A 23313-nucleotide genomic window follows, 5' to 3' on the forward strand; every position below is an offset into this window, starting at 1 on the left:
GCAGCCTCTCACCTTTGGTGCTCTAAGATTAGCCATCATACATGTACCGGTATTTCTAATCTCGATACTAATGTTTCTGTCATAAATATCTTAAAAATTATAATTCCAAAATCTTTTTATTTAGTTTGCATTATTATATTAATTACACAGAAATTAAGCTTGCGCGCATTGGTAATGTAGATTTTAATGATCACCGATTAGCAGAGGATTAAACTGTGGATTGCAAGATTATATAGCAATATGGCGGTTCTTTTGGAAAATACGCACACAATCGTGGCTCTAATACATGTATGGCTGTGTTTTCTGGTGCATGGACGTGTATCACATAGACAAAATAGGCAAGTAATGCCTGATTTTCATTCATTATCCTTTCCGTGGTGCTTGACAAAATACTTGTTTTACTTCATGGCAGCATGTCGTCATGTGAGCTAACGGTAACTTCGTTACAGACATGGGGGGGGGATAAATCTATCTTCAAATGTATGTGTTCGGACACCTAATTAAAGAATTTGATATGCATTCGGATGACAAAAAAAGTAATTATTTGTTGCAGTCCAAAAACATATGGTAAATACGGTATATATATATGTATGTATGTCTATATATATATATATATATATGTATACACTTTTACCTCCTGACATTATAAAACAAGATAGGTCTCATTTAATCAATTTTTACAGTGCAAGAAACCCTTTCCCATGATCAAAACTCAGCTGGCTCTTAATTAGGCTCTTGAAGAAGTGCTGGCAGGTATCAATGTGACTGTTGATTGACTTTTTTCATGTTTTAACAGAAGAGAATATCCCATGATTTTAATGTTTACACTGAAACCAAATTAAACGATTAACATTTACCAGAATTTTTTTTATTGATGCTATTTCGCCATATAATACCAATTACTGCATATTGAGAAATATTTTTCCAATAAAACCTAACAAAATATGATTTCTTATTAAAACGTGAATTTCATGATACTAATTCTAACTTTTCGGCACTAATCACCATTTTTTTATGGAAAAATGAGTGAAATATCAAGGTTTCATTTAATGATTCTGATGATGATTTTCTTTACATTCAAAAGAGAGGTCAATTTTTTAAAATATTTTCTTTGAAAAAATAATGGGATCCATGTTGGACACCATGTTATAAGCAGATCTCAAGCTGTCAGAGTTATTGAGTCAGCAGTGTATCAAGCTGCATACAAATCAAGAGGAAATCATAATTACTTATAGTGTGGAAATTTAAAGTATGATTAATGGATTGAAGGAGAGCAGGATGGAAAGACAGAAGGATGGATATGCCTGATTCACTGACCCCATTTTTCTTTGACAAGCAGGGAGACAAAAAAGAAAAAAAAAAGATCTAGGAAATGTTTACTTATTATTTTCTGTTTCTTAGGAGCAGGTGTCAGTTCAGCTGGAGGCTTGAATGATTCCTCTCTCTTTTTCTTCCTCTTTTCTGTTACTTCTTTCTGTTTCTCCTGCAAGGAATAGTCAGGCCATTAAAGTCAACCAATTAGCTACTTATGGAATAATAGCACCTTGCAAAATGTTAATGATTTTGTAAAAAGAAATTAAACATAACTGTCTATTGTGTCAGATCTGGAAAAGAATGCTATGCCATTTTGTATATGCACTATACATAGATTTCCATCATTGCAAAAAATCATCTTGCATAAACTTTGACATTTTACAGCAGGCTATACCTCTGAATATTCATAAGCAATCAATTATAACAGCCACAAGACTGTAAACCTACAGTACAAAAAATTCTGCCTGGTAAGGTATCCTATACAAAACCAGAAATCTGACAATAGGATGAGGTCTGCTTAGTAATGAATCCTAATTAATGTCAAAATCCTGATAAAGTGTAAATAAAATTACCACAGATCATTATGGCTTAAACTGTTGATATAGCTTTAAGTATTTAAAAAATTACTAACAATTATGACATATATAGAGGACCTCAAATGGGTAACAATTTAATTATTGAATTTATTCAATGAGTTTCATAAATTTTATATTAAATCATTACCCATTTGAGATTCTTTTTATCACATAGCTTTTATTTCAGTGGAAATTATTTCGATAGAAAGAAGAATGAATAAATTCATTCATTCTGACAGACGGTGCACCTTTCATTTGTTGTGCATACAATTTTATAATGACAAAATCATTTTTCAAAACAGAAGGATTAATGCTATGTGATGCCACATTGATACGGTAAACAGTAGGCATAGAGTACCTGTTTACCCTAAAATGTCACTTGCAGATCTAAACGTTACATTGTTGCGATTTTTATGTGAAATAGGATTACTGGATGCACAAATTCCCACATTTACTGCAATGCATTTGTGACCAAATATTTACAGTATTTGACTGGAACAAAAGACTGTACAGAAGACGTAAACAAATTTCTTTTTGAGCTGGATTTGCATCCCATATATACTGCGTAAAGATGCTGTGGTTGGATAAAGTTCTGTCAGGAGACCCATTTATGTCCGAATTCTTCTGTGCAGAGGTGAGTTTATTTACTTCTGTAAGTCAACACTGAAATCACGCTTGTATATACGGTGGATTTTATATCTATGTTATGGTTATACCGCTCCCTCACCCCAAGCTGCCATCAAATAAGCAATACCCTTAGTTTCACTTCTTACTGTTGTTCTTGTCTTGTAGTTTGATGCCATTTTTCTCATTATGATATTGTTATACATGACATAACAAACCCCTGTAGGGGTAACATATCCATATTCAGACAGCCGAGATAATTTGTCCTCAATTTCCTTTTGTGAGTCGTGTTAAAAAATGACCGCCAAAAATGTTCATTAAAAACCAAACATTCCAGAAGGCGGGGTTAAAATTGTTTTCTATGATCCCAGTCAATCATTAAAAAGGATACTGCAAAATAATTTCATGGGCTTATTTGGACCAATCAGAATCACATAAAGTGATATTTTAACATGTGGTAATATCAAAAATATGAAACTGCACAAACTATAGGAAAACTATACCTACTATGTGATAAACAGCTGTATGTCTTACAAAATTACCAACAATTACGGCATATAAAGCTTTAGGTCTTGAAAAATTACCAACAAATATAGCATATACTGCTGTAGGTCTTAAAAAATTACAAATAATTATGGCATATAGTTTTAAGCATTGACATAATTACCAACAATTATGGCACCATATAACTTATTTATTTCAACATTACCAACAATTATGCCATATATAGCTTTAAGTCTTTACAAAATTACCACTGATTATGGTATTATGGCATATGTAATGTTAAGTCTTTTCAAAATTACCAACAAACAGAAATAATTCCCACCAAACTATGACATAACTTTAAGCACTGACAGTGGCAATATATTCATCAAATTTGGACTTGAAAAGATGAAATCTTTAAAAGGCACATCCACATCCAAATGGCATTTAAATATGTTCTAAGGGCTGCAATGCTATGGTTCATACAAGAAGGGTGCATGGACCAAATGACAGAAAGATGGACAGGTGAATAGGGCTCCAGCATCTTAATGTGGGGCCCTAATTAGGGTTGCACAGATTTTGGTACTGAACCTGTCCATGGCATAATGCAGTTTAGGCAGGAAAATCAGTTACAAACTTTAACCATATGGCAATATTGTCACAAGGTCTCAGTTGAATACTGTATTATCTTTTTTTATGTAGAACTAACATTACTTTCAAAAACTGTAACTTCAAATCTTAATACCACCATTTTCATTGAATCTTAGAGACAACACTACCGACTGCTCTCACCACTGGAAAAGTGGTGTCTTTCACAGATTTTACAATAATTCCACTAAAGACAACACTACCAACTGCTCTCACCCCTGGAAAAGTGGTGTCTTTCACAGATTTAACAATACCACTGAAGGCAACACTATCATGACTGATGACCACTGATGTCATTCACCGATTTAACAAAGTAGACACAGATCAAATGTGTCCAGCTAATGCATGATTATGACCATTCATGTAACCTGATTACAGGTAACCTGATTATCCTGGCAGGTAATCAAGGTCAAATATCATAATTATAGAACTTTTTGTGCACTTATTATGCTGGTCAGATAAGAGAAAATAAGGGTGACAGATCTAACACGAAATTAAAGCACAACAATTTGTTGTTGTTGTTGTTATAGGGTTTAACGCCATTTTTCAGCACAAGATAGGCTATACATGGCGGCCAGTATAAATGGTGGAGGAAGAACCCGGGAAAACCCCGGAAAGAACCACCGACCCACGAGAAGCTACTGGCAAACTTTCTCACATATCTACATTGGCCAAGCCCGAGACTCGAACCTACGCAGACAGAGGTGAGATGGCAGTGATCCGTGATGGAGAGCGCTTTAGACCACTCGGCCACTCGACAACAATTTGGAAAAGACTTATACTGGTATAAAGTAAAGTTGGCAAAGAGAGCGGGACAAAAAAAAATCAGGAGAATGCTCAAAAATCAGCAATCAATTTCAAACAAAAAAGGAATATTCTATATTTCTAAGGTATATACAGGACGCAAAAATATTCTGTCAATCTGAACTACTTACCTTCTTCTCAAGTTGTATTCTGGATTTCTTCTGTGATGCCTTTAGGAAATATTCACCAGTTGCCAATTCCTTGTCAACCTATAATGTATAAAAATGTGTGCTAAGAAAGGATGCTGGGCAATCCAAATTATTTGCCAAAATTTAATTCAATATAACACTAATCTACTAACAGTTACCATCACATTGCTGCCATTTATGCATTTACTAAGATGAAATCATGAAACAGTATTGTACCAGATGAAAACAATTAGAACTGAAGTCATTAGTCATGGTAGCTGTTTGTCTGTTAGTTGATAAACAAAAGCAGTGATTACCATAAATATATACCCTTGTGTCAGCAGTATTCAAATAGTAGGAGGTTTTTCAGATGTAGACATATAAAATATGTCCAGATAGATAACAAGACTAATGAAATATTCTGTTAGCCTGATTTTCATAAAATTCATAATTAAAGCTGGGTTTTGTTCCTGACATTTCATGACTCCACAGCAACAGTTTTTGGAATACAGATATAGAGATTTGTTAAATTCTTTTCATATCTTTTAAGAATATTAATTTTAAAAATATTAATTTAAATTCATTTTAAACTGTAAATGATAAAAAAGAACAGGAAATTGTTTATCTTTTCAGAGATGGATTACTGTATTTTTGCTTTTAAGTATAATTAAATTGCAAACTGCACAGACCCAGATCTGCTGTCATATGATGAACCACACGGTCCAGCAGACCTGGATCAATGCAGTTTGTTAGGAGTAATTAGTACAACCAATAGCATAGACCCTGATCAGCCAGCACATTTTGTGCGGAGTATTTTGAACAGATTATGTCAGTGTCATTTTTGTAGAATTTGGGTACACATAACTGTAAATGGCTATTATCTGATTTAGTTCTCTTGATTGTCAGTCAATATTCCGTGCAAGATCGTATTTTATATAACTGCCACAGGAAACACATGCAACAAAATCAGTTAAAGTTCATGGAAATTTTGAAACAAGGTCAACCAAGAAGTGTGATCCAGTATAAATCTTGAATACTGCATGATATGCTGTCACAAAAAAAGCACAAGAATATTGTGAACAAATCTCTGTGTGTGTGTGTGTGTGACTTGGATTTTTAACATAGCTTTAACAATTTTTCAGTCATACTGCTATGATGTCTGCAGTGTGGCAGTTTATAGTGATGTCCAGCACTGGGACATCATGCCGCAGTCATGTAGCACAATGTCCCACCCAGTCACATTATCCTGACACCAGGCCGACCAGTCCTAACACTAACCTCTTAATGCTGAGCGCCAAGCAAGGCAGCTGTTAGTACCATTTTGTAAGTCTCTGGTATGACTCGGCCGGAGATCGAACCCACAACCTCTCACATCCAAGACAGACGCTCTAACTACTAGGCCACCGGAGCGGTGCGAACAAATCTGTACTACCCTTCATTGATAATGGTCAGACCTGTACTACCCTCACCGATAATGGTTAGTCTGACCTCTTGGTTTCCTTGGTCCCAATAATGACCTTTAAAAACTAGAAACCTGTGGAAACTGAATCTGTCATTGTCATAACCTACAAAGCTTGGTGTGAATATACAATTGATCAGACTGGTCCATTCTGAATAATTGTCTAGCCTGAGTTGTGGTTGAAAAATTGCATTGTCAGTGGTGAACACTAATCGGTGTGGGAGGGCTGTCAAGAATGGAACCAATGTATCTACAAAATACAATATAAAATTTACCTTGCTCTCTGGTTGTGGTGGTGGGAAGGGAGTATAATCTTTCTTAAACTTCTTCTTTTTAGGCTGCTTTCTCTTGCTAATGTTCTTTGATTTAAATTTTGGCAGGAATCTGTCCCAGCTTTCTGTCCTCAGTGTAGGATCTTTTGCTAATTCTTTTTTGATCATCAGTGTCTAAAATGAGTTATCAAAATATAAAAATATCAAGAGACAAAAACGTGATCCGATATTCCTCACCGATGCAGCTTTCTTAATGCAAATTGCATTATTATATCTCATAAAACTGTCAGCGATTGAAGCACAGAATGTCATGCCTCTGGGAAGAAAACACCATGTCTCCCTTGTGAAATAATGCCTTGCATGATCATGTCTTCCTCACATGATCATGTGCCTTATCTTGTGCAATTCAATATAATAGACAATTTATTGCCCTTGTTTGGGGGAAATGTGAAGATCTGTCACCCACAAGTCCTTTGCTCTCTTGGACTATGACTTGTCTTGTGTGAAAAAGTCTTCATATCTCTCCCAAACAAGGGCAATAAATGTATAATATACTTACTGACCCAAAATCTGGGTTGAAAGACAATGATGCATGAATTATATCTATAAAATGTTATTAGAATTTGTTAAGCAAAGTTGTTTTATTTTAGTAAAATCATATTAGATAGCAGAGATTTTTTAAAACTTAAAACTCTGAAAGACTTATGCCAAGATATGTCAAATGTGTAAAGATGTTAGGATGAGGTCTTGCAGAGTTTTAATACCCACTTCCAAAATTACTTTTACTCTGTGATATGGTGCACATCCAAGATGCACACCAAGTCAGTCCTTGACCTTGCTCATGACATGTTATTTACCTGTGAAAACTGAAATTTTGCTGAAGATAAGCACAGCAACTGGTCCACATAACACATCAGCAGCAACTGAGCCACATAACACATTAACAGCAATTGATCCACATAACACATAAGAAGCAACTGATCCACATAACACATAAACAGTAACTGATCCACATAACACTTAAGCAGCAGTTGATCCACATAACAATTAAGCAGTTACTGGTCCACATGGCACATAAACAGAAATGAATCCACATAATATATAAATGGCAACTTATCAACATAACACGTAAACAGCAATTGATCCACATAATACACAAGCAGCAATTGGTCCACATAACTCAACTTGTTAAAACTGATAGGATGAACACATGCATGGAAAGGTTGTTATTGTTCTGGTTTAATGCCATTTCTCGGTGAAAGATAGGCTATACATGGCAGCTCTCTCTCTCTCTCTCTATATATATATATAGTGGTGGAAGGTGGAAGCACTTGGGAAACCTCAGTAAGAACCAACAACCCAAGGAAAAGATATATACACACTGGCAGCTTTCTCAAATACCTACATTTGCTGAGCCCGAGACTTGAACCCACATGTACAGAGATGAAATGGCAGTGATTGGTAATGGTGAGAGCTTTAGACCACCTGGTCACAGGTCAATGCATCTGCTGTTTATCATGAGAATTTAATTGGAAAATTAACACTGTTTATGATAACAGCATCTGTATTTGACAGTGGAAAAGCATAATGTTTTCAAACAGGAAAAGCTTTGATGCCACAATTCTATTAATATTTGGTCAGTTTTTATTACAATGCTACTGAAAACAGATCAAACAAACAAAACTGGGCAGAAAGACAGACATATTTACTGTATATTCCCTAATTAACTCCCCCAAAGGCATTACATTTTCCAAATAGGGGATGGGGGTAATTAGAGCACAGTAACAAAGGCTAGACCACAATAATGAAAGCTAAAGCTGTCTTTTTTATGTACTCTTTCATTGAAGACATGTACATATGTGGGTCCTACTGCCACTGAATTCAGTCAATGTAAATATAAGTACAGTTAAAATGACCAATTGATCAACACATTTTCCCAATCAGCAGCTGGTTGAAGTAGGACCAGTCAGTATTTGAACTTGCCTCAAAGCTATTGTGTCATGTTTAACATTACATGTGTGCCTGTGACTTTAGTAACATATACATTGATATATACACTGTAACAGTGTGATAAATTGAGACTGCTGCAGCAATTTGTTGTAATCATGGATCTGAAGCAGATGAGTATCGAAAAGCACAGGTTTTACACTGCATCATTTCAATTTTATGTTCTTAACATAATGGGGCGAAGGGCATTAATTAGAGTAGGGGCATTAATTAGGGAACATAAGATAAATATACTTCTGCATTTCCCACATTCCACCACTACCCCATCATTGAGATACATATATAGTGAAAAAAGGACTAACTCTTACAAAGAAGGTGCGAGTACAATGACTGGTCAACACGTATATCTTTTGACGATGGCCATTATTATACATTAGGTTTCACTGCAAATCACTAACACTTACAAGGAAACATTTACATGCATTCACAAAATTCTGTCACACACTGTATCCAGCTGTATGTCAAAGGGGCAGATAACTCTTATATCAATCAAAGAAGAAATAAAAAATAAGTGCACCCTTAAATGAAGACCATTTCATAGCAATTCATTAATAAAATCTTCAGACAAGTTATATTCACAAGATTCTGTCTTACACTGCATTCAGCTGCAGGCCACAAAGGGCAATAACTCTGACAGCAATAGTTTCTCAAATGGAGATATGCCCAACTGTTTGAAAAGAATTTCCAGCAATTTAAGAAAAGAACATTTCTTCCTTTAATTGCTTTGTGTTGAACCTTCTTTGACATTTTTGAGTTTCCATTTAGGAGAACCAGTGACAAGATTTTCAATATGTTCATTGTGGAAGCCATACTGGATATGTGGGCACCATTTTCATCAAGTGATTGATTTCACAGATATTTCTGATGTAACTTGGATACTTAATGAGCCAACTAGGGTTACAAGTACCTCAAAGATTTTATTGACCTGAAAGTCGACAAGCAAAAAAATAGATCTGAGTGTCAGAACCTCAGAATAAATCTATAAATAATCATGATGAAATGACTAAAATGTTCAAAATGATTACTGCAAATATGCAACCAAAATAAAAAGACAAGCATCAATTCAGATTTTAAAGAACTAAAATGTTTTTGTGCAAAGAAAATTCTGATCAATACTGAATATATCCTACCAGAAGTAGGAAAGAAAAATTACTATGATTTCTGCCATATCTGGATGTTAAAAAGTCAACAGGATTGGATCAAATCAGGCCAAGACTTATGAAAGGCACTAATCCAGCAACAGCACTGTACCCAAAGATGTGTTAAGCAGACAAAATCACACCAACGCAAAAGATGATATGAATAATTAGAGACCAATATACATTCTTCTCTTTCAAAACTGCTTAAAACATGTTCATTATTCCCTTGTGATCTACAATATCAATCACAAACTTTTATAAATAGTTACAGATTACTTACAATCTATACTCACTCATAAACCAACCTTTTCTTACTGAAAATTGTTCTCATGTAGAGTAGGGGTCATTGTATAAGCATGACATACAAAAAAATTATAATAAAGGGGTAGTACTGGAAACTTGAGATGTTTGTAGTAAACAAAAATAATGTGAATTCAAATATTTTTCAGTTTCTATGCCCATATTCTCATTCAGAAATGCATATATGGTTTTACCGTGTTAATCCATTTCATTACACATTACATGTATATACAATTTTTTAAATTTTAAAATATTACAGGCAAGTTAAATACTACCCACTGCAATGTAAAGTGTCCATTAATTTTGTTTACTGTGGGTATTTACAAGCAAAAAGGCATATATTGCTGCACCATCCTGCAATGTGAAGTGTCCAATAATGTTGTTTACTGTGGGTATTTACAACCAAAAAGGCATATATTGCTGCACCCACCTGCAATGTGAAGTGTCCAACAATGTTGTTTACTGTGGGTATTTTCAACCAAAAAGGCATATACTGCTGCACCCACTGCAATGTGAAGTGTCCATCAATGTTGTTTACTGTGGGTATTTACAACCAAAAAGGCATATATTGCTGCACCCACTGCAATGTGAAGTGTCCAATAATGTTGTTTACTGTGGGTATTTACAAGCAAAAAGGCATATATTGCTGCACCCACTGCGATGTGAAGTGTCCATCAATGTTGTTTACTGTGGGTATTTACAAGCAAAAAGGCGTATATTGCTGCACCCACTGCAATGTGAAGTGTCCATCAATGTTGTTTACTGTGGGTATTTACAACCAAAAAGGCATATATTGCTGCACCCACTGCAATGTGAAGTGTCCAATAATGTTGTTTACTGTGGGTATTTACAAGCAAAAAGGCATATATTGCTGCACCCACTGCGATGTGAAGTGTCCATCAATGTTGTTTACTGTGGGTATTTACAAGCAAAAAGGCATATATTGCTGCACCCACCTGCAATGTGAGGTGTCTATCAATGTTGTTTACTGTGGGTATTTACAAGAAAAAGGCATATATTATTGCATTTCAAGATAAAATAATTTATATATGTTGTTATACCTTTTTTCTTCCCCAATATATTTTAGTAATGTCAATGCTTGTGTTTTTCTTGTAATACTTATTCTGACAGAGACAGAGAGAGAGTGAAAGAAATACAATGTGTGTGAGAATATTCTGCTTTTATAATTTTGTACAGGGCTGAAAGGGAAATCAGTTGTACTGAATTTAGTTACCTTCTATAAATGAAGACATTATTATTATTAACTAGTCTTCAGCCACTAAGATGTTTGACACATTTATAAAGGTATAGTTAACTAGTCTTAGTCGCTATGATGTTTGACACATTTATTATAAAGGTATGGTTAATTAGTCTTAGTCGCTATGATGTTTGACACATTTATAAAGGCTTGGTTAATTAGTCTTAGTCACTAAGATATCTAACACATTTATAAAGGTATAGTTAACTAGTCTTCAGCCACTAAGATGTTTGACACATTTATAAAGGTATAGTTAACTAGTCTTAGTCGCTATGATGTTTGACACATTTATAAAGGTATAGTTAACTAGTCTTAGTCGCTATGATGTTTGACACATTTATAAAGGTATAGTTAACTAGTCTTAGTCGCTATGATGTTTGACACATTTATAAAGGTATAGTTAACTAGTCTTAGTCGCTATGATGTTTGACACATTTATAAAGGTTCAGTTAACTAGTCTTCAGCCACTAAGATGTTTGACACATTTATAAAGGTATAGTTAACTAGTCTTAGTCATTATGATGTTTGACACATTTATAAAGGTATAGTTAACTAGTCTTCAGCCACTAAGATGTTTGACACATTTATAAAGGTATAGTTAATTAGTCTTAGTCGCTATGATGTTTGACACATTTATAAAGGTATAGTTAACTAGTCTTAGTCGCTATGATGTTTGACACATTTATAAAGGTATAGTTAACTAGTCTTAGTCGCTATGATGTTTGACACATTTATAAAGGTATAGTTAATTAGTCTTAGTCGCTATGATGTTTGACACATTTATAAAGGCTTGGTTAATTAGTCTTAGTCACGAAGATATCTGACACATTTATAAAGGTATAGTTAACTAGTCTTCAGCCACTAAGATGTTTGACACATTTATAAAGGTATAGTTAACTAGTCTTAGTCGCTATGATGTTTGACACATTTATAAAGGTATAGTTAACTAGTCTTAGTCGCTATGATGTTTGACACATTTATAAAGGTATAGTTAACTAGTCTTAGTCGCTATGATGTTTGACACATTTATAAAGGTATAGTTAACTAGTCTTAGTCGCTATGATGTTTGACACATTTATAAAGGTATAGTTAACTAGTCTTCAGCCACTAAGATGTTTGACACATTTATAAAGGTATAGTTAACTAGTCTTAGTCATTATGATGTTTGACACATTTATAAAAGTATAGTTAACTAGTCTTCAGCCATAAAGATGTTTGACACATTTATAAAGGTATAGTTAATTAGTCTTAGTCGCTATGATGTTTGACACATTTATAAAGGTATAGTTAACTAGTCTTAGTCGCTATGATGTTTGACACATTTATAAAGGTATAGTTAACTAGTCTTAGTCGCTATGATGTTTGACACATTTATAAAGGTATAGTTAATTAGTCTTAGTCGCTATGATGTTTGACACATTTATAAAGGTATAGTTCACTAGTCTTAGTTGCTATGATGTTTGACACATTTATAAAGGTATAGTTAACTAGTCTTAGTCGCTATGATGTTTGACACATTTATAAAGGTATAGTTAACTAGTCTTAGTCGCTATGATGTTTGACACATTTATAAAGGTATAGTTAACTAGTCTTCAGCCACTAAGATGTTTGACACATTTATAAAGGTATAGTTAACTAGTCTTAGTTGCTATGATGTTTGACACATTTATAAAGGTATAGTTAACTAGTCTTAGTCGCTATGATGTTTGACACATTTATAAAGGTATAGTTAACTAGTCTTCAGCCACTAAGATGTTTGACACATTTATAAAGGTATAGTTAACTAGTCTTCAGCCACTAAGATGTTTGACACATTTATAAATGTATAGTTAACTAGTCTTAGTCACTATGATGTTTGACACATTTATAAAGGTATGGTTAATTAGTCTTAATCGCTATGATGTTTGACACATTCATAAAGGTATAGTTAACTAGTCTTAGTTGCTATGATGTTTGACACATTTATAAAGGCTTGGTTAATTAGTCTTAGTCACTAAGATGTTTGACACATTTATAAAGGTATAGTTAACTAGTCTTCAGCCACTAAGATGTTTGACACATTTATAAAGGTATAGTTAATTAGTCTTAATCGCTATGATGTTTGACACATTTATAAAGGTATAGTTAACTAGTCTTAGTTGCTATGATGTTTGACACATTTATAAAGGTATAGTTAATTAGTCTTAGTCGCTATGATGTTTGACACATTTATAAAGGTATAGTTAACTAGTCTTAGTCGCTATGATGTTTGACACATTTATAAAGGTATAGTTAATTAGTCTTAGTCGCTATGATGTTTGACACATTTATAAAGGTATAGTTAACTAGTCTTAGTCGCTATGATGTTTGACACATTTATAAAGGTATAGTTAATTAGTCTTAGTCGCTATGATGTTTGACACATTTATAAAGGTATAGTTAACTAGTCTTAGTCGCTATGATGTTTGACACATTTATAAAGGTATAGTTAACTAGTCTTAGTCGCTATGATGTTTGACACATTTATAAAGGTATAGTTAACTAGTCTTAGTCGCTATGATGTTTGACACATTTATAAAGGTATAGTTAATTAGTCTTAGTCGCTATGATGTTTGACACATTTATAAAGGTATAGTTAACTAGTCTTAGTCGCTATGATGTTTGACACATTTATAAAGGTATAGTTAATTAGTCTTAGTCGCTATGATGTTTGACACATTTATAAAGGTATAGTTAACTAGTCTTAGTCGCTATGATGTTTGACACATTTATAAAGGTATAGTTAACTAGTCTTCAGCCACTAAGATATTTGACACATTTATAAAGGTATAGTTAACTAGTCTTAGTCACTATGATGTTTGACACATTTATAAAGGTATGGTTAATTAGTCTTAGTCGCTGTGATGTTTGACACATTTATAAAGGTATAGTTAATTAGTCTTAGTCGCTATGATGTTTGACACATTTATAAAGGTATGGTTAATTAGTCTTAGTCGCTATGATGTTTGACACATTTATAAAGGTATAGTTAACTAGTCTTCAGCCACTAAGATGTTTGACACATTTATAAAGGTATAGTTAACTAGTCTTAGTCACTATGATGTTTGACACATTTATAAAGGTATGGTTAATTAGTCTTAGTCGCTGTGATGTTTGACACATTTATAAAGGTATAGTTAATTAGTCTTAGTCACTATGATGTTTGACACATTTATAAAGGTATGGTTAATTAGTCTTAGTCGCTGTGATGTTTGACACATTTATAAAGGTATAGTTAATTAGTCTTAGTTGCTATGATGTTTGACACATTTATAAAGGTATAGTTAACTAGTCTCCAGCCACTAAGATGTTTGACACATTTATAAAGGTATAGTTAACTAGTCTTAGTCGCTATGATGTTTGACACATTTATAAAGGTATGGTTAATTAGTCTTAGTCGCTATGATGTTTGACACATTTATAAAGGTATAGTTAATTAGTCTTAGTCGCTATGATATTTGACACATTTATAAAGGTATAGTTAACTAGTCTTAGTCGCTATGATGTTTGACACATTTATAAAGGTTTAGTTAATTAGTCTTAGTCGCTATGATGTTTGACACATTTATAAAGGTATAGTTAACTAGTCTTAGTCGCTATGATGTTTGACACATTTATAAAGGTATAGTTAATTAGTCTTAGTCGCTATGATGTTTGACACATTTATAAAGGTATAGTTAACTAGTCTTAGTTGCTATGATGTTTGACACATTTATAAAGGTATAGTTAATTAGTCTTAGTCGCTATGATGTTTGACACATTTATAAAGGTATAGTTAACTAGTCTTAGTTGCTATGATGTTTGACACATTTATAAAGGTATAGTTAACTAGTCTTAGTCGCTATGATGTTTGACACATTTATAAAGGTATAGTTAATTAGTCTTAGTCGCTATGATGTTTGACACATTTATAGAGGTGGCGCTCACCAGATAATATGTACTTTTGAGAGAGTGACGTATGTAAGGTGAAGTAGTTCGCATTTAAAACATGCACAGTGGAGAGAATGTTTGCATACCTCTATGCTACATTAATGTAATGTGGATGATATTTCTTTTGGATATTGTACTTTTGGAAATTTTACATGATTTAAGCACACTGCTAACTAAAATGACTGCTCCCTTTTGTTAAAAAATCAGCCTGAATTAGTCTAAAGTACACTATACATAGCAGCTATTAAAATAGGGAAAATGAATTTTGCCAGACTAGACAATACCAGCTTCTGAAAGTGCAATGAATGAATTACCAAATATATAAAATGTAAAAAAAGTTATCGGCTCTTTTTTATACAAATGACCTCTGAAGTTCAGGAAGTGAAAATGACCAAGTAGAGCTAGCACTTTTTTGAAAGGTGCACATTTGAAGTAAGGCCAAGCTGTATACTCTATAACCCATAGTACACCCATCAATCATACACCAAAATAAAGGGAATTAAAGGTTCTTTGCATTATACCTAAGATATACAAGGTCTTTTTTAAATAGCCAGTATAACCAGTGAGGAAAGCCAGGGACATTCTTTTTCTTTAAATTCCTAACCCTATGCAAAATGCAAAACTGTATAGCGCCACCTTAAAGAAAATAAAAAAATGTTTGCAATTATTTTTTTTTATTTTCATATAATTATGTATGATGTTCTGAATAAAATGGTACATTCATATTGCATTTAAGCATGAAAATAAGCTAATTATGATCATTTTTCTCTTGCTTACATAATTTGCCATGAGGTATGTTTGTGTGAGTAGTGACCTTAATTATGGGGAAATTAGAAGACTTAGAATATAGGAATAGAGTCAACTTAAATTTAAAACTGTTGCAATAAGTGACAGAAATATATGGTGAAAATGTTTCTTTTCATTTATTTGCAATGAAATAAAAAAATAAATGATGAGAAAGTGAATTCTCTTCTTCCATATTAAACAATAGGCAAATATTTTACACTTTGACCTTTGACCTTTATGAAGCTGATGAGTTACCTCCCTTTTCTAATTGTAAAATTCATTGTTGATATCTCAGAAATAATTCTGGCTAGTTTCATGTTCCTATCATTCAGCATAACACTGGTTGCTATGTTTACAAAATGCAATGTGCATTCTTAAAATAGCTCACTTTTATCATGGGGGGTGGGGAGGCTGGACTTGTTAGAGACTCTGACACTCATAAATACTGTTCTGTGGGGAAAAAAGCAGGAGAATTATTCATAAGGATTGTTTTGATGCTTGCGACTTAAATGTTTCAGCCATATAAACATAATTAAATCATAAAAAATAATACCTACATCTTCTTTATGGTGGCGCTCACCAGATAATATGTACTTTTGAGAGAGTGACGTATGTAAGGTGAAGTAGTTCGCATTTAAAACATGCACAGTGGAGAGAATGTTTGCATACCTCTATGCTACATTAATGTAATGTGGATGATATTTCTTTTGGATATTGTACTTTTGGAAATTTTACATGATTTAAGCACACTGCTAACTAAAATGACTGCTCCCTTGTGTTAAAAAATCAGTCTGAATTAATCTAAAGTACACTATACATAGCAGCTATTAAAATAGGGAAAATGAATTTTGCCAGACTAGACAATACCAGCTTCTGAAAGTGCAATGAATGAATTACCAAATATATAAAATGTAAAAAAAGTTATCGGCTCTTTTTTATACAAATGACCTCTGAAGTTCAGGAAGTGAAAATGACCAAGTAGAGCTAGCACTTTTTTGAAAGGTGCACATTTGAAGTAAGGCCAAGCTGTATACTCTATAACCCATAGTACACCCATCAATCATACACCAAAATAAAGGGAATTTAAGGTTCTTTGCATTATACCTAAGATATACAAGGTCTTTTTTAAATAGCCAGTATAACCAGTGAGGAAAGCCGGGGACATTCTTTTTCTTTAAATTCCTAACCCTATGCAAAATGCGAAACTGTATAGCGCCACCAAAGGTATAGTTAACTAGTCTTAGTTGCTATGATGTTTGACACATTTATAAAGGTATAGTTAATTAGTCTTAGTCGCTATGATGTTTGACACATTTATAAGGTGGCGCTATACAGTTTCGCATTTTGCATAGGGTTAGGATTTTAAAGAAAAAGAATGTCCCCGGCTTTCCTCACTGGTTATACTGGCTATTTAAAAAAGACCTTGTATATCTTAGGTATAATGCAAAGAACCTTTAATTCCCTTTATTTTGGTGTATGATTGATGGGTGTACTATGGGTTATAGAGTATACAGCTTGGCCTTACTTCAAATGTGCACCTTTCAAAAAAGTGCTAGCTCTACTTGGTCATTTTCACTTCCTGAACTTCAGAGGTCAATTGTATAAAAAAGAGCCGATAACTTTTTTTACATTTTATATATTTGGTAATTCATTCATTGCACTTTCAGAAGCTGGTATTGTCTAGTCTGGCAAAATTCGTTTGCCCTATTTTAATAGCTGCTATGTATAGTGTACTTTAGACTAATTCAGACTGATTTTTTAACACAACGGAGCAGTCATTTTAGTTAGCAGTGTGCTTAAATCATGTAAAATTTCCAAAAGTACAATATCCAGAAGAAATATCATCCACATTGCATTAATGTAGCATAGAGGTATGCAAACATTCTCTCCACTGTGCATGTTTTAAATGCGAACTACTTCACCTTACATACGTCACTCTCTCAAAAGTACATATTATCTGGTGAGCGCCACCATAAAGAAGATGTAGGTATTAATTTTTTATGATTTAATTATGTTTATATGGCTGAAACTTTTAAGTCGCAAGCATCAAAACAATCCTTATGAATAATTCTCCTGCCTTTTTCCCCACAGAACAGTATTTATGAGTGTCAGAGTCTCTAACAAGTCCAGCCTACCCCCCCCCATCATAAAAGTGAGCTATTTTAAGAATGCACATTACATTTTGTAAACATAGCAGCCAATGTTATGCTGAATGACAGGAACATGAAACTAGCCAGAATTATTTCTGAGATATCAACAATGAATTTTACAATTAGAAAAGGGAGGTAACTCATCAGCTTCATAAAGGTCAAAGGTCAAAGTGTAAAATATTTGCCTATTGTTTAATATGGAAGAAGAGAATTCACTTTCTCATCATTTATTTTTTTATTTCATTGCAAATAAATGAAAAGAAACATTTTCACCATATATTTCTGTCACTTATTGCAACAGTTTTAAATTTAAGTTGACTCTATTCCTATATTCTAAGTCTTCTAATTTCCCCATAATTAAGGTCACTACTCACACAAACATACCTCATGGCAAATTATGTAAGCAAGAGAAAAATGATCATAATTAGCTTATTTTCATGCTTAAATGCAATATGAATGTAGCATTTTATTCAGAACATCATACATAATTATATGAAAATAAAAAAAAAATAATTGCAAACATTTTTTTATTTTCTTTAAGGTGGCGCTATACAGTTTCGCATTTTGCATAGGGTTAGGATTTTAAAGAAAAAGAATGTCCCCGGCTTTCCTCACTGGTTATACTGGCTATTTAAAAAAGACCTTGTATATCTTAGGTATAATGCAAAGAACCTTTAATTCCCTTTATTTTGGTGTATGATTGATGGGTGTACTATGGGTTATAGAGTATACAGCTTGGCCTTACTTCAAATGTGGGGCCCCGAGTGGCCGAGTGGTCTAAAGCGCTCTTCGTTACGGATCACTGCCATCTCACCTCTGTCTGCGGCGGTTCGAGTCCTAAGATTCAGCCAATGTGGGCATGTGAGAAAGCTTGCCAGTAGCTTCTCGTGGGTCGGTGGTTCTTTCCGGGGTTTTCCGGGTTCTTCCTCCACCATTAATACTGGCCGCCATGTATAGCCTATCGTGCTGAAAAATGGCGTTAAACCCCACAACAACAACAACTACTTCAAATGTGCACCTTTCAAAAAAGTGCTAGCTCTACTTGGTCATTTTCACTTCCTGAACTTCAGAGGTCAATTGTATAAAAAAGAGCCGATAACTTTTTTTACATTTTATATATTTGGTAATTCATTCATTGCACTTTCAGAAGCTGGTATTGTCTAGTCTGGCAAAATTCATTTTCCCTATTTTAATAGCTGCTATGTATAGTGTACTTTAGACTAATTCAGACTGATTTTTTAACACAAGGGAGCAGACATTTTAGTTAGCAGTGTGCTTAAATCATGTAAAATTTCCAAAAGTACAATATCCAAAAGAAATATCATCCACATTACATTAATGTAGCATAGAGGTATGCAAACATTCTCTCCACTGTGCATGTTTTAAATGCGAACTACTTCACCTTACATACGTCACTCTCTCAAAAGTACATATTATCTGGTGAGCGCCACCTAAAGGTATGGTTAATTAGTCTTAGTCGCTATGATGTTTGACACATTTATAAAGGTATAGTTAATTAGTCTTAGTCGCTATGATGTTTGACACATTTATAAAGGTACAGTTAACTAGTCTTAGTTGCTATGATGTTTGACACATTTATAAAGGTATAGTTAATTAGTCTTAGTCGCTATGATGTTTGACACATTTATAAAGGTATAGTTAACTAGTCTTAGTCGCTATGATGTTTGACACATTTATAAAGGTATAGTTAATTAGTTTTAGTCGCTATGATGTTTGACACATTTATAAAGGTATAGTTAACTAGTCTTAGTTGCTATGATGTTTGACACATTTATAAAGGTATAGTTAACTAGTCTTAGTCGCTATGATGTTTGACACATTTATAAAGGTATAGTTAACTAGTCTTAGTCACTATGATGTTTGACACATTTATAAAGGTATAGTTAACTAGTCTTAGTTGCTATGATGTTTGACACATTTATAAAGGTATAGTTAACTAGTCTTAGTCGCTATGATGTTTGACACATTTATAAAGGTATAGTTAATTAGTCTTAGTCACTAAGATATCTTACACATTTATAAAGGTATGGTTAATTAGTCTTAGTCACTAAGATATCTGACACATTTATAAAGGTATAGTTAACTAGTCTTAGTTGCTATGATGTTTGACACATTTATAAAGTTGGCGCTCTACAGTTTCATATTTTGTATAAGGTTAGAATTTTAAAGAAAAAGATTTTCCGTGGGTTTCCTCACTAGTTATACTGGCTATTTAAAAAAGACCTTGTATATCTTAGGTATTGTTAAAAGAACATTTAACTCCCTTTATTTTGGTGTGTGATTGATGGGCGTAATATGGGTTATAGAGTATACAGCATAACCTTACTCCAGATGTGCACCTTTCAAAAATCTGCTAGCTCCCTTTGGTCATTTCACTTCTAGGACTTCAGAGGTAAATTGTAAAAAACAAAACGAGCAAATAACTTTTTAAACATTTTATATATTTGGTAATTCATCCACTGTACTTTCGAAGCTGGTATTGTCTAGTTGGGCAAAATTAATTTTCCCAATTTTAATAGGTGACTAGAATAGTGTAATTTTGACTAATTTAGGGTGATTTTTTTTAACACATGGGAGCAGTCATTTTAGTTAGCAGTGTGCTTAGATCATGTGCATCTTCCATAAGTACAACATCCAAAGAAATGTTAGCCACATTACATCAAAAGCATAGTGGTATGCCAACATTCTCTCTACTGTGCATGTTTCAAACACAAACAATTTCACCTTACATATGTCACTCTCTCAAAAGTACATAATAACTGGTGAGCACCCCCAAAGATATAGTTAACTAGTCACTAGGATGTTTGACACATTTATAAAGGAATGGTTAACTAGTCTTAGTCACTAAGATGTTTGACACATTTATAAAGGTACGGTTAACTAGTCTTAGTCACCAAGATGTTTGACATATTTATAAAGGGGGCACTCACCAGTTATTATGTACTTTTAAGAGAGTGAGGTCTGTAAGGTGAAGTTGTTTGCATTTAAAACATGCACAATGGAGAGAATGTTGGCATACCTCTATGCTACATTAATGTAATGTGGATGATATTTCTTTGGATATTATACTTTTGGAAATTGTACATGATTTAAATATACTGCTAACTAAAATGACTGCTCCCTTGTGCTAAAAAATCAGCCTGAATTAGTCTAAAGTACACTATCCATAGCAGCTATTAAAATAGGGAAAATGAATTTTGCCAGACTAGACAATACCAGCTTCTGAAAGTGCAATGAATGAATTAAGAAATATATAAAATGTAAAAAAAAACTTATCGGCTCTTTTTTTTAATACAATTTACCTCTGAAGTTCAGGAAGTGAAAATGACCAAGTGGAGCTAGCACTTTTTTGAAAGGTGCACATCTGAGTAAGGCCAAGCTGTATACTCTATAACCCACACTACACACAGCAATCATACACCAAAATAAAGGCAATTAAAGGTTCTTTGAATTATACCTAAGATATACAAGGTCTTTTTTAAATAGCCAGTATAACCAGTGAGGAAAGCCGGGGAAATTCTTTTTCTTTCAAATCCTAACCCTATGCAAAATACAAAACTGTAGAGCACCACCAAAAGTATGGGTAATCAGTCTTAGTCACTAAGATGTTTGACACATTTATAAAGGTACGGTTAACTAGTCTTAGTCACTAAGATGTTTGACACATTTATAAAGGTACGGTTAACTAGTCTTAGTCATTAAGATGTTTGACACATTTAGAAAGGTATGGTTAATTAGTCGTAGTTGCTATGATGTTTGACACATGTATAAAGGGGGTGCTCACCAGTTAATATGTACTTTTGAGAGAGTGACATATGTAAGGTGAAGTAGTTCGCATTTAAAACATGCACAATGGAGAGAATGTTGGCATACCTCTATGCTACATTAATGTAATGTGGATATTTCTTTGGTTACAGTACTTTTGGAAATATTATATGATTTAAGCACACTGCTAACTAAAATGTCTGCTCCCTTGTGTTAAAAAATCAGCCTGAATTAGTCTAAAGTACACTATACATAGCAGCTATTAAAATAGGGAAAATGAATTTTGCCAGACTAGACAATACCAGCTTCTGAAAGTGCAATGAATGAATTACCAAATATATAAAATGTAAAAAATGTTATCAGCTCCTTTATATACAATTTACCTCTAAGTTCAGGAAGTGAAAATGAGCAAGTAGAGCTAGCACTTTTTTGAAAGGTGCACATCTGAAGTAAGGCCAAGCTGTGTACTCTATAACCCATAGTACGCCCATCATACACCAAAATAAAGGGAATTAAAGGTTCTTTGAATTATACCCAGGATATACAAGGTCTTTTTTAAATAGCCAGTATAACCAGTGAGGAAAGCCGGGGAAATTCTTTATCTTTAAAATCCTAACCCTACGCAAAATACAAAACTGTAGAGCGCCACCAAAGGTATGGTCAATTAGTCTTAGTTGCTACGATGTTTGACACATTTATAAAGGCTTGGTTAATTAGTCTCCATTGCTATGATGTTTGACACATATATAAAGGTATGGTTAATTGGTCTTAGTCGTTATGATGTTTGACACATTTAGAAAGGTATGGTTAATTAGTCCTAGTTGCTACTTTGTCTGACACATTTAGAAAGGTATGGTTAATTAGTCTTAGTTGCTACAATATTTGACACATTTATAAATGTATGGTCAATTAGTCTTAGTTGCCATGATGCTTGACACATTTATAAAGGTATGGTTAATATCCTGATAAGACTTAGTTGCAAAGTGTTAGTTTTTTTTATTCCATGGTGTTCACAAAGTACTCCATCACCTTTTTTTGTGTAAAAAAGCAATTACCTGGTAGTAAAATATACATTTTTATTTAGCAGTAACAGGAATCCTAAAAGTATATGGCCATAAAGTTCAGGCATATATTAATACAGAATCAAACTTTTCGTAGCAGAAGAGATATGATTTTCATAGACTTGAACAGGGTCTTGACATTCTTGATTAAGCCATTGTCATCACCACCGAAAAAGTTACATCTATGCCTCACTTATCACTTGCAAGGTGGGAGATGAACTGCTGTGAAATGTAGCTTGGAAAATATTTTAATTTTAAAGTTGTGTAACAAAGAATTACAAAATTTTAGCCTAAAACTTTCCTCATACCTTGATGTTGTAGATCGGATGAATGTTTTTCATGGTATCTTCAACTATTTTTCTAACCTGAAAAAAAGGTAGAAAATTTCATGTAAGTGACCTTGGAGAGGAGCAACAAGTTAATGATAAAGACAAGATAACCAAGTGGGTCTGAGATCTCTCACCTGAATAACCTCTGTCCAATATGCAAAAAGCAAATGCAATTGGCTCAAAAATCTGTCAGTGGGATGCTTTCTGTTGAAATTTATTCAGATACCTGTTGATGGCAAATG

The 23313-nt window shown here is 33.5% G+C and overlaps 1 protein-coding gene across 2 annotated transcripts in view; it reads right to left on the minus strand.

The window, feature by feature from the left end:
- The window catches only part of LOC149787616 (KRR1 small subunit processome component homolog), a 64243-nt gene that overhangs the window by 14691 nt on the left and 26239 nt on the right, over positions 1 to 23313 (minus strand). For both annotated transcript variants that reach the window (XM_089973792.1, XM_089973793.1), the window contains exons 6-9: positions 23051 to 23107; positions 6311 to 6481; positions 4580 to 4657; positions 1381 to 1483 (exon numbers count right to left, since the gene is read on the minus strand). In XM_089973792.1, the coding sequence (XP_089829918.1) occupies positions 1381 to 1483; positions 4580 to 4657; positions 6311 to 6481; positions 23051 to 23107 (409 nt within the window). The remainder of the gene's footprint in view (positions 1 to 1380; positions 1484 to 4579; positions 4658 to 6310; positions 6482 to 23050; positions 23108 to 23313) is intronic.

This window comes from Sinohyriopsis cumingii, chromosome 11, assembly GCF_028554795.1.
Source record: "Sinohyriopsis cumingii isolate HCF-2022 chromosome 11, ASM2855479v2, whole genome shotgun sequence".
Classification (NCBI taxonomy): domain Eukaryota; kingdom Metazoa; phylum Mollusca; class Bivalvia; order Unionida; family Unionidae; genus Sinohyriopsis; species Sinohyriopsis cumingii.